The 12,371-nt window shown below is 63.4% G+C and overlaps 1 protein-coding gene across 3 annotated transcripts in view; it reads right to left on the bottom strand.

Moving 5' to 3' along the window:
• The window catches only part of SBF1 (SET binding factor 1), a 66,368-nt gene that overhangs the window by 16,325 nt on the left and 37,672 nt on the right, over positions 1-12,371 (bottom strand). For all 3 annotated transcript variants that reach the window (XM_053977057.1, XM_053977058.1, XM_053977059.1), the window contains exons 6-19: positions 12,200-12,305; positions 11,631-11,763; positions 10,075-10,183; positions 9,484-9,597; positions 8,243-8,320; positions 7,572-7,685; positions 6,503-6,631; positions 5,351-5,449; positions 4,484-4,688; positions 3,684-3,796; positions 2,798-2,947; positions 2,638-2,706; positions 2,075-2,233; positions 1,503-1,762 (exon numbers count right to left, since the gene is read on the bottom strand). In XM_053977057.1, coding sequence (XP_053833032.1) covers positions 1,503-1,762; positions 2,075-2,233; positions 2,638-2,706; positions 2,798-2,947; positions 3,684-3,796; positions 4,484-4,688; positions 5,351-5,449; positions 6,503-6,631; positions 7,572-7,685; positions 8,243-8,320; positions 9,484-9,597; positions 10,075-10,183; positions 11,631-11,763; positions 12,200-12,305 — 1,838 coding nt within the window. The remainder of the gene's footprint in view (positions 1-1,502; positions 1,763-2,074; positions 2,234-2,637; positions 2,707-2,797; positions 2,948-3,683; positions 3,797-4,483; positions 4,689-5,350; positions 5,450-6,502; positions 6,632-7,571; positions 7,686-8,242; positions 8,321-9,483; positions 9,598-10,074; positions 10,184-11,630; positions 11,764-12,199; positions 12,306-12,371) is intronic.

Genomic DNA, 12,371 nt, shown 5'->3' with positions numbered 1-12,371 from the left:
TCCTGGAAAAAGCCAGGAGAGCTCCCACTCCTCATAGGAACACAGGAGAGTTCCCACTCCTGATATGACACCAGGAGAGCTCCCACTCTTGGTAAAAACCCAGGAGAGCTCCCAGTGCTGACACAGAGCCAGGAGAGCTCCCGCTTGTGACAGAAACCCAGGAAAACTCTTACTCCTGGAAAAAGCCAGGGAGCTCCCACTCCTCATAGGAACACAGGAAAGTTCCTACTCCTGATACGATCCCAGGAGAGCTCCCACTCCTCATAGGAGCACAGGAGAGTTCCTACTCCTGATATGATCCCAGGAGAGCTCCCACTCCTCATAGGAGCACAGGAGAGTTCCTACTCCTGATATGATCCCAGGAGAGCTCCCAGTGCTGACACAGAGCCAGGAGAGCTCCTGCTTGTGACAGAAACCCAGGAAAACTCTCACTCCTGGAAAAAGCCCACTCCTCATAGGAACACAGGAGAGTTCCTGCTCCTGATATGATCCCAGGAGAGCTTCCACTCCTCATAGGAGCACAGGAGAGTTCCCACTCCCGATATAATCCCAGGAGAGCTCCCAGTGTTGATACAGACTCAGGAGAGCTCCCACTCCTCATAGGAACATAGGAAACTCCTGATATGACACCAGGAGAGCTCCCACTCCTGGTAAAAACCCAGGAGAGCTCCCAGTGCTGACACAGAGCCAGGAGAGCTCCCGCTTGTGACAGAAACCCAGGAAAACTCTTACTCCTGGAAAAAGCCAGGGAGCTCCCACTTCTCATAGGAACACAGGAAAGTTCCTACTCCTGATATGATCCCAGGAGAGCTCCCACTCCTCATAGGAGCACAGGAGAGTTCCTACTCCTGATACGATCCCAGGAGAGCTCCCACTCCTCATAGGAGCACAGGAGAGTTCTTACTCCTGATATGATCCCAGGAGAGCTCCCAGTGCTGACACAGAGCCAGGAGAGCTCCTGCTTGTGACAGAAACCCAGGAAAACTCTCACTCCTGGAAAAAGCCCACTCCTCATAGGAACACAGGAGAGTTCCTGCTCCTGATATGATCCCAGGAGAGCTTCCACTCCTCATAGGAGCACAGGAGAGTTCCCACTCCCGATATAATCCCAGGAGAGCTCCCAGTGTTGATACAGACTCAGGAGAGCTCCCACTCCTCATAGGAACACAGGAGAGTTCCCACTCCTGATATGATCCCAGGAGAGCTCCCACTCCTAACAGAGATGCTGGAAAGCTCCCTCCCACTCCTGACAGGAGTCCAAGACTGTTCCCACTCCCAGCATGGACCCAGGAGAGCTCCTACTCCCAGAAACCCCCCTGAGCACCACAATCCACCTCAATCCTGACATAAGCCCGCAATCCCAGCATGGCTGGGATTGGAAAGAACCCTCACAGGCCATCTGGTCCAACTGCCCACAGCAAGCAGGGACATCTTTCCCTGAGAGCAGCCTGGCCCACCGCATGAGCTCTGTCCCAGCTCGGCGTCCCCCATGTCCCCAGCACCTGTTGGTGACGAAGCTGTTGCTGACGCTCTCCACGTCGCCCAGGCCGGAGCTGCGGAGCAGGCGGTTCTTGCTGGTGTCCAGGGGCAGCAGCAGGTAGCTCATCCTGTTGGCGTAGTGGATGGCCTGGCTGAACACCGTGCTCTCCTCCTTCTGGATCAGCTCCTGCTGCTTCTCCCGGCTCATGGTGGGCCACAGCCGCAGCTGCTCCGACGCGATCTCCAGCGCCGACTTGGCCTCCTGCGGCTCCTCCGCGCTCTCCTGGAGCAGGGGGAAGGGATGGGGCTGTCTGCATGGACAGACCCACAGGGATCTCCCACAGCTGGGGTGCAGCCCCTCGTCCTCAGCTCAGCAGGCTGCCCAGAACAGGCAGCTGAACGGGATTCCCAGAGCAGCTGGGGCTGCCCCTGGATCCCTGGAATGTCCAAGGCCAGGCTGGACACTGGGGCTGGAGCAGCCTGGGACAGTGGGAGGTGTCCCTGGAGGGCTTTGAGGTTCCCAGCCAACCCATTCTGTAACTCTTGTGATGAGCCCCAGCCCTTTGGGAAAAGCTCTCCTGGGCCACCCTCCCACCTGCTCCACGTGGTTCTCCTCGGCGCTGTCCAGGTAGAGGGCCCGGATGTGGTTCTGGACGTCGCAGTAGAACATGGCCTCCCAGAACTGGATGTTGGTCCACACCACGTGCTCCTGCACGCAGCTGTATGCAAACTGGGTGATGCCAGGGCTCAGTTTCTGTGGAAGTAGGTGGAAAAGATCCATCTGCACACAGCCTTTGTGCTGAGCTCTCCACTCGAGTGTCCCTGCTCCTCCAGCCGGTCACTGGGAAAGCCCTGGGCAGGCAGGAGGCATGTCTGCACCAGAGTTCCTCCAGCACTCCCTGAAAATTCTCTTGCTCAGAGCCCACCCAGAGGCTCAGCCCAGCCCAGCCTGACCATGGGATCAAGCTGGCATTCCAGAACAACCCCTTTCCCACAGGTGTTCCAGGCCTCCCTGGGAGCCTCGGGCCAGTCTGGGCTGGGTGGAAGGTTCTGGGCAGGAGCCGTAGGCTGACAAGTGCTGAGGGGACACCCCCCTGCAGCCTCTGCCACCTGGGGCGATCCTGAGGGCTCCGGGGTGGGGACACTGCGGTCACTCACCCTGCAGAAGGCGGTGACCAGCGGCAGCAGGGCGGCGGCGATGCCGTGCTCGTCCATGGCCGTGCAGTCCTGGGGAGGGAGCAGGGGTGAGCAGGGGACGTTCCGAGGCCGACCCCTGCCCTGTCCCAGGGGAAGAAGGAGCCCCCCAGCCCCGGCCTACCTGGAGGCAGCAGTTCATCATGCGGATGACGAAGTCGAACTGCTGGTGGTCCAGCACGGCGCGGTTCTGCTGCACGTGCAGGTGCAGCTCCTGGGTCAGGCAGTGCCGGGCGGCCCGGCCCTTCATGGCGCGCAGCACGGCCGGGAACAGCTGTGGGAACGGGGTTTGTGGGGTGGGACGGCGCCGGGACAGCCCTGCTCCCACACGGAGCGGGCCCACACCACTGTCACGGGATGCACTCGGACATGGAGACAAAGCAGGACAGAATTCCAGGTGTGGCCGGCCATGGAGGAGGGGGAGGAGCCCAGGGGCACTGGGAGATGGAACAGTGGAGTTGAGCTGGTGTGGAGTCACCAGCCAAAATCCCAGGAACACCACGAGGGGGACACGTCACGGGGCAGTGGTGGCCACGGCAGTGCTGGGGAATGGTGGGACTTGATGGTCCCAAAGGGATTGCCAATCCAAATGGCTCCATGCTCCTGTTACTGAGGTGGGAGTGGGGCTCTGCTCCCAGGGAACAGGGACAGGAGGACAGGGAACAGATTCAAGCTGGGCCAGGGGAGCCTCAGGGTGGACATCAGCAGGAATTTCCCCATGGAAAGGGGGTCAGGCCTCGGCAGGGGCTGCCCAGGGGGATTTGGAGTCCCCAGCCCTGGAGGGACTTCAAGGCCATGTGGATGTGGCACTTGGGGACATGGGCAGGGGTGGCCTTCGCAGTGCTGCGGACGGTTGGACCCGATGGGCTCAGAGGGATTTTCCAACCTCAGTAACTCGGTGATTCCACAACTTTTTGACCCTAAGCCAACCAGCAGGATGTGGGCACAGGACAGGGAACGTCCTCTCCACCCACAGAGGACACTGACCCCCCAACCCCAGCCCCCCTCACCTTTTTGGCCTCCAGCATCTTGTTCTCGAAGACGTAGGAGATGCAGTTCCTGACCACCTCCAGGCGCCGGGCGCTGTTGGCCAGGGCGTTCCCGTTGCGCTCCAGGATGGCAGCTGGGAAGAGATCCCGCTCAGGCCAGGCGGGGTGGGACGGGCACCCCGGTGGGGACACGGTGTCCCCCTGCTCCAAGGGGCCACGGGGCCTCCATGGGTGTTGGGAGCCCCTGGGGAGCTCAGAGCCCCAAAGGGGTCAGAGCTGCTGTTCCTCCGTGTTTTACTCCTGTGGTGTGACCCAGAGCAGGGTCCCCCTGTGCCCCACGTACCCATGGGGGTCCCGAGGACACCATGGCCTCCAGCAGCCCCCCATGCAGGGTCCCCCCGTGCCCCGCATACCCATGGGGGTCCCGAGGACACCATGGCCTCCAGCAGCCCCCCAGAACAGGGTCTCCTTGTGCCCCACAACCCATGGGGGTCCTGAGGGCACCATGGCCTCCAGCAGCCCCCCAGAACAGGGTCTCCTATGCCCCCTGTACCCATGGAGGGTCCCGAGGGCACCATGGCCTCCAGCAGCCCCCCAGAGTAGGGTCCCCTTGTACCCATGGGGGGGTCCCAAGGGCACCATGGCCTCCAGCAGCCCCCCATGCAGGGTCCCCTATGCTCCACATACCCATGGGGGAGTCCCAAGGGCACCATGGCCTCCAGCAGCCCCCCATGCAGGGTCCCCCCATACCCATGGGGGGTCCTGAGGGCACCATGGCCTCCAGCAGCCCCCCATGCAGGGTCCCCCCGTGCCCCACGTACCGATGGGGGGTCCCGAGGGCACCATGCACTTCTTCTCAGCCTTGACGGCGGGCGGGGCGGTCTGCAGCTTGGCCGTGGCCTGGTCGATGATCCACTGCACGGTGCCCTCGTCCAGGCGAGGGAAGGGCTTCTGGTGCAGGCGCAGGTGACAGCCCTCCGTGGGCTTCTGCACCTTGTGCATGGTCACCGCGGGGTACGGGTTCTCCTGCGCGGGGACGGCTCCAGCTCAGCCCTGGGGCCGCCGCGTGTCCCCTCCCGGACAGGAGCCCTCAGCCCCCTGCTCTGCTCCCAGCTGGAATCTGCAAGCCCCAGGATCCGCTCCCCCAAGCCCCAGGGGCGCACAGCTGTGGCACGGCCACGAGCCAAGTGCCAGCAGGAGCTCCATCCCAGCCAGTCGAGGCTCCCAGGGGCACTCCTGCCCTCAGGTGCCACTGGAAACCTCCAGCTGGGCCGGGGAGGCTCAGGGTGGACATCAGCAGGAATTTCCTCCTGGAAAGGGTGGTGAGGCCTTGAAGGGGCTGCCCAGTCCCCCATCCCTGGAGGTGCCCAAGGAATTCCCAGAGGTGGCACTCAGGGCTGGGGACAAGGTGGGCATTGGGCACAGCTTGGACTGGATGGGCTGGGAGGGCTTTTCCAGCCTCAGGGATTCTGGGATTCTGAGACCCTATAAAAGCAGGGAATCCCACTCCCTGGACCCTCTGGGCACATGAGGATGTGCCTGACCACACAGGACAGCGCAAGGAGGGACAGGAACCGTCACCACGAGCTCATGGAGAGAGGACACAGTGACTAGGACTCCACCCAGGCTCTCCCTGCCCCGTATCCCCCAGCACATTCCCACTCCTGCCCAGGAGCTCCAGGACTCACGTTTTTGTAGAGTTTCTCTGCCAGCTCCTTGATGTGCCTCAGGATTTTCTGCTTGTTCCCCTCCTCCGCCTTCATGCGCTTCACCTCGTAGGCCACGAGCTGGGGAGGACAGGACAGGGCTGACAGGAGCACTCCCAAACCCGGGGCCATGGCAGATCCCGCTCAGCCCTGGCAGATCCCGCTCAGGCCCCACAGATCCCATTCAACCCTGCAAATCCTGCTCAGACCCCGCAGATCCCGCTCAAGCCACGGCAGATCCCACCCAGCCCTGGCAGATCCTGCTCAGCCCTGGCAGATCCTGCTCAGTCCTGGCAGATCCCACCCAGCCCTGGCAGATCCTGCTCAGCCCTGGCAGATCCTGCTCAGCCCCACAGATCCCGCTCAGCCCCACAGATCCCGCTCAGCCCTGGCAGATCCTGCTCAGCCCCACAGATCCCGCTCAGCCCCACAGATCCCGCTCAGCCCTGGCAGATCCCGCTCAGCCCCACAGATCCCGCTCAGCCCTGGCAGATCCTGCTCAGCCCCACAGATCCTGCTCAGCCCCACAGATCCCACTCAGCCCCACAGATCCCACTCAGGCCCCGCAGATCCTGCTCAGCCCTGGCAGATCCTGCTCAGCCCCACAGATCCCGCTCAGCCCCACAGATCCCGCTCAGCCCCGCAGATCCTGCTCAGGCCCCACAGATCCCGCTCAGCCCCGCAGATCCTGCTCAGGCCCCATAGATCCTGCTCAGCCCTGGCAGATCCTGCTCAGCCCCACAGATCCTGCTCAGGCCCCACAGATCCCGCTCAGCCCCGCAGATCCTGCTCAGGCCCCATAGATCCTGCTCAGCCCTGGCAGATCCCACTCAGGCCCTGCAGATCCTGCTCAGCCCTGGCAGATCCTGCTCAGCCCCACAGATCCCACTCAGGCCCCACAGATCCCACTCAGCCCTGGCAGATCCTGCTCAGCCCCACAGATCCTGCTCAGCCCCACAGATCCCACTCAGCCCCACAGATCCCACTCAGCCCCACAGATCCCGCCCAGCCCCGCAGATCCTGCTCAGACCCCGCAGATCCTGCTCAGCCCCGCAGATCCCGCTCAGCCCCACAGATCCCGCCCAGCCCCGCAGATCCCGGGATGTGGGAAGGGGAGCTGCCCCGAGGCCTCACCTCGTCGAAGAGGTCGATGGGGCGGTAGGGAGCCCCGCGCTCGGTGACAAAGCCAGCGAAGGCCATCCCCTCCAGCACCTTGGTGAGGAAATCGTCCTCCGTGAGCCCCCGCTGGCCCAGGAACGCCGCCTGCCAAGGGAACCGCAGTGCCGTCAGCAGAGTGGGTGACACCAAGCCATGGATGGGCAGCTGGGTGGCACTGGGACCGTGCCACCTCCTTCCCTGCGCCACCTGGGTGCAGGGACAGGGTTGGCATGGAAAGCTGAGCCTCTGGCCCGTGGCAGCAGGACAAGGGGCAAGGGAAGGGCTCTGGTGTCACCTTGGCATGCAGAGGCGGGACACAGGGACACAGGGATACAGGGACAGAGGGACACAAGGACATGGGGACACAGGGCCAGAGGGACTCTGGGACCTAGGGACACAGGGATACAGGGACAGAGGGACACAAGGACATGGGGACACAGGGCCAGAGGGACTCTGGGACACAGGGATACAGGGACAGAGGGACACAAGGACATGGGGACACAGGGACATGAGGACACAAAGCCAGAAGGACTCTGGGGCATAGGGGCACAGGGACACAGGGATGCAGGGACATGGGGACACAGGGATACAAGGCCATAGGGACACAGGGACAGCGGGACTCAGGAACACAGGGACAGAGGGGCACAGGAACACAAGGCCAGAGGGACTCAGGGACACAAGGACAGAGAGGCACAGGAACACAAGACTCAGGAACACAGGGACAGAGGGGCACAGGAACTCAAGGCCAGAGGGACTCGGGGCCAGAGGACTGCAGGTGGTCCCTCAGCAGTGCCAAGATCTCCCAAATCACCCAGCTGCAGGCCCGGGCTCCCTCCTCGCTGAGCTCTGCAGGAGCACCGAGCACGCCGGGGCACGGGCAGGGAAGCGCTGCCTGCCCCAGGAGACCTCGGCACGCTCGAGGACAAACACGGGATGCAGGTGGGCTGGCAGGAACCCTGGGGAGGTCACTGCCTGGAAACCCGGGGCTGTTTCCTGGACTCAGCTGTCCCAGGCCGGCTCAGCCCGGCCCGGACGAGGCCCTCACCTTGTGGAAGCGGATGACGGGCTCGGGGTGGATGCGGATGATGTGCAGGCACCAGCGGTAGCCCTGCAGCAGCTGAGCAAACAGGCGCAGGAACACGGCCCGGATCTCCTTGTCCTGGAACAGGGAAGCACAGCCCGCGCTTGTGGGGCACAGGGTGTGGACAGGGCAGCTCCCGGGGCAGGGATTTCCCCCCAGCACGGGATCAACCCCGGGGTGAGGGCAGGGAATGTGGCTGAGACTCCAGGGAAAAGGGGCACAGGGAGGAGAGGGAGCTCTGGGAATGCTGCAAGCCCAAACATTCCCTGTCTGCTCCAGCCTGGCCGTGAATCCGGAGCCCACGGCACTGCAGGAGCCAGCCAGGGCTCGGAGCAGTGGCCTTGGATGGACAGGGAGCTGGAATGGTGTGAGAGAGCCAGGGTATCCCTGGAGAACAGCCCCTCACCCAGGGACCCTCTCCTCCTGCCCAGGGTGTCCCTGGGAACAGCCCCTCACCCAGGGACCCTCTCCTCCTGCCTGGGGTGTTCCTGGGAACAGCCCCTCACCCAGGGACCCTCTCCTCCTGCCCAGGGTGTCCTGGGAACAGCCCCTCACCCAGGGACCCTCTCCTCCTGCCCAGGGTATCTCTGGAGAACAGCCCCTCACCCAGGGACCCTCTCCCTCCCAGCACTCACCTGCATCTTGAGGGAAGAGGCGGAAATGGTGGAAGGGGGGAAGGCGAGGTCGGCCACCTCCAGCTCTGGGTCCAGGACCTGCCCAGGGAGGACACTCAGCTCAGGCCCCCTCCTGGCTGGAGAAGCCAAGGAGATTTCCCCAGAGACCCCACAGCCCCTGTGGAAAAGGTCTGAGGGGCTTGGAGACAAACCACGGGGGATCAGGAATGCTCTGTCAGGCCTGACCCTGCCTTGGGAAGCACAGCTGGCACTGGGATCCCAGGGAAGAGGGAGCCCCTCCTGCTCTGCCAGGAAACCTTCACCCCACATTGCCCCAGGAGGAGCAGGAGCTGCTCCAGCAGTGCCTTGGGAACACAGGAGCAGCCAGGCCACAGCTGCTTCCTGCCCTGGGCTGGGAGCCAGCACCACATTCCCAGAAACCTCTGCCAAAGGAACCCCCCCGGCACCGCAGGACATCAGAGGGCATTGGATTGGGAATGGCCACTGTGACAGGGGCAGCAGCACCCCAGGGCAGGAACCAAGGCTCACAGAGGTAACCCCTGCTGCTCCACTCCCAGCTCCCATGGAAATCTGTGTCATTCCCAGGGTGTTGGCCAGAGGCCACTGGATCAGGAATGGTCCCTGTGACGGGATCCCAAGGCACGGACAGGACCCCAAGGCACGGACAGGACCCCAAGGCACGGACAGGACCCCAAGGCACGGACAGGATCCCAAGGTGTGGGCAGAACCCCAAGGTGTGGACAGGATGCCAGGGAGTGGACAGGGCCCCAAGGTGTGGACAGGACCCCAAGGTGTGGGCAGGACCCCAAGGTGTGGGCAGGACCCCAAGGTGTGGACAGGACCCCAAGGTGTGGGCAGGACCCCAAGGCATGGAAAGGACCCCAAGGAGTGGACAGGACCCCAAGGTGTGGGCAGGACCCCAAGGCATGGACAGGACCCCAAGGTGTGGGCAGAACCCCAAAGTGTGGGCAGGATCCCAAGGAGTGGACAGGACCCCAAGGTGTGGGCAGAACCCCGAAGTGTGGGCAGGATCCCAAGGAGTGGACAGGACCCCAAGGTGTGGGCAGGACCCCAAGGTGTGGACAGGACCCCAAGGTGTGGACAGGACCCCAAGGTGTGGACAGGATGCCAGCGTAGGCATCCTGCTCACAGAGGAGCCCTGGCTCCACTCCCAGCTCCCAGGACACGTGTGTCATTCCCAGGGGATGGTGCTGGCAGCCCGGGAATGCCGTGGCACTCACCATGGACAGGGCTTCCCGAGTCTGCTGGAGCAGGGGCTCGGGGAGCAGGGAGATGTGCACGCACTCCGGGACGTTCACGGTGCCGCCGTCCAGATCCGCGATCACCACGTCCAGCTGGGAGGGGGGACAGCAGTGGGACACAGCCCCGCTCCCCAATCCCACATCCCAATCCCACAGGGCATGGGGAGCTATCCAGGTGAGCTGGCTCAGGAAAGGGCTGGGAGCAGGCTCTGGCTCCTTCCCCGAGCGCTGGGCACTCCCTGTGTCCCATCCCGTCCCCAAATCCAAGGACACGCTGGGATCCTTTGCTGGGGGGATAAGGGAACATCTTGCAGGAGAGGGACCCAGCCATTCCCACTGGACCCAGCCATTCCCACTGGACCCAGCCATTCCCACGAGCCCCGGCCATTCCCAAGTGACCCAGCCAACCCGCTGGCTCCTGTGGGACACCTGGATGCATCCCGGGCTGAGCACACAGAGCCTGTGGCCCTGGGGACCCTCAGGATGGACTGAGCTGTCACCCAAGCCTGTGACACCCATGCTGCTCGTCCCCAGCCCCCTGGCACCAGGACAGGGAATGGGGGCTCTCACCAGCTCCTGGGTCTCCGACTGGAAGATGGAATGGACGCCGATGATGAAGGGGGTGGGGGTGCTCAGCACCTCCAGGAGCTGGGCGGGCAGGATGGGCACGTAGGTGAAACTGCAACCAGAAACAGCCTCAGAACCAGCTCCAAACACAGCCCCACTGCAGCCATGCCAGCCCTGCCCCACGTCCCAGACACGATCCCGGCTCTGGAGCTGTGTCCAGGGTGCCCCTGGCACCCCCAGCCCCTCAGGCACCACGGCCACACACAGCTCCCAAATGCTGTGGCTGCCCCATCCCTGTGATGGAGACTGGGGACAAGGCCTGCAGGGACAGGACACAGGGAATGGCTCCCACTGCCAGAGGGCAGCGATGGATGGGATCTTGGGAATTGGGAATTCCTGGCTGGGCTGGAATTGCCAGAGCAGCTGGGGCTGCCCCTGGATCCCTGGCAGTGCCCCAGGCCAGGCTGGGCACTGGGGCTGGAGCAGCCTGGGACAGTGGGAGGTGTCCCTGCCATGGCAGGGGTGGCACTGGAGGGGCTATGAGGTCCCTTCCAATCCAAATGATCCTGAGATTTCATTATTCCATTATATGATCCCTGTCTGGTCTTGGGGTTGTAATCAAAGTCTGACCTAGGAAAGGGTTTCCAGCAGAGCCATTAACTCCAAAAGAAGAATTTCAGGAAAGAGTCTCCATGGAAAGGGGGTCAAGCCTTGGCTGGGGCTGCCTAGGGAGGTTTGGAGCACCCATCCCTGGAGGTGTCCAAGGAATTCCTGGAGGTGGCACTCAGAGCTCTGGGCTGGGGACAAGGAGGGGATGGAGAACAGCTTGGACTTGGTGACCCTGGAGGGCTTTTCCAAGCTCAGGGATTCCATTATTCTGTGAAAAGGAAAGTTCCTCTGGGACACCAACAGCCTCTCTGCAGCCTGGGGAGGCCAGGCCAGCCTGGAGACAGGAGCTGGCCAGGACCCTCAGCCCACCTGTCCCAGCCCAGCCCTGGCAGAGCTGCCAAGAGCCCCGGTGCTGCCAGGGCTGTGTTCCCACTCCCTGTGGGACATTCCCAGCTCCCCGGGGTGAGCGGGGTTCCAGCCATGCCACAGGAGCACAGACACTGCTGGGAACACCTCACTCCTTCTCATGGAACCATGGGATCTCCTGAGTGGGAAGGGCCCACAGGGATCACAGATCCAGCTCCTGGCCCTGCACAGACACCCCAACAATCCCAGCCTGGGCATCCCTGGCAGCGCTGTCCAAACGCTCCTGGAGCTCTGGGGCCGTGCCCATTCCCTGGGGAGCCTGGGCAGTGCCCAGCACCCTTGGAAAAGAGCCTTTCCTGATGTCCATCCTATCCCTCCCTGGCACAGCTCCAGTCATTCCCTGCGTCCTGTAACTGGTCACCAGGAAGGACAGAACATCTCCCAGCACTGCCTCCAGAGCCCGTTTTGCCTGGGAGAAGAGGGAGGCGGGACTGGGAGATTCCCTGTTATTCCCCAGACCCCGGGGGGCACCGAGGGTGGGACAGGGGCACAGCTGGCACAGCTGGAAGCTCGGGGACCCTCACCTGTACTTGAGGGGGAACATGAGAGCCAGGAGGGCCCGGCAGGCGTCTGTCAGCCTCTGGTAGCTGCTGGAGAGGAACAGGATCTTGTGCTCGGTCAGCGCCGCGCAGAACAGGAACAGCACGTTGGTGATGCCTGGGCAGGGCACGGCAGGGGCTCAGGAATCGGGGGGGGGTCCCTCTGACACCCCTCAGAGACCCCTGACCCCACCCAGGCTGCAGCCCACTCGCCATCCCCGCATCCTGCCAGGAGAGGAGCTCAGCATCCCCCAAAGAGCCACTCGTGGTTCTGGTCACTGCCAGGTGTGCTCCGCCTTCCCAGACATGCTCTGTCCCTCCTGGGGGCTGGTGGCCTTTCCTGGGGGGTACGGGGTGGCCTTCCCTGGGGGACACAAGGCTAGTGGTACCCCCGGGCTGCTCCTCCAGACCCCAGCCCCAATCCCACCCTCCTGGAAAAGGGATGGCACAGCAGGGCCAGGGAGGCTCAGCCGGGACAGAGCTCGGAGCCACGTGCGGGAGGTGACCTGAAGGGACCCCAGGTGCCACGGGGGCAGGGTGGGGACACGTCTCACCGAGCTGGCGGAAGAGCAGGGCCACGCTGCAGCTGCTGACGGGCAGCGAGTCATTGATGGGGGTCTGGATCACCTGCCTGTCCCCCGCTCCCAGCGAGATCGTCCTCTGCAAGGCAACACACACCTGGTCACCAGGGCCACCCAGAGAGGGGCTGGGACAGGGCAGGGGCAG

The sequence above is a fragment of the Vidua macroura genome, chromosome 5 (genome assembly GCF_024509145.1).
Source record: "Vidua macroura isolate BioBank_ID:100142 chromosome 5, ASM2450914v1, whole genome shotgun sequence".
NCBI classification, from domain to species: Eukaryota; Metazoa; Chordata; class Aves; order Passeriformes; family Viduidae; genus Vidua; species Vidua macroura.
The sequence above is the reverse complement of the archived record's forward strand: the minus strand, read 5'-3'. Positions and strand labels throughout refer to the sequence as shown.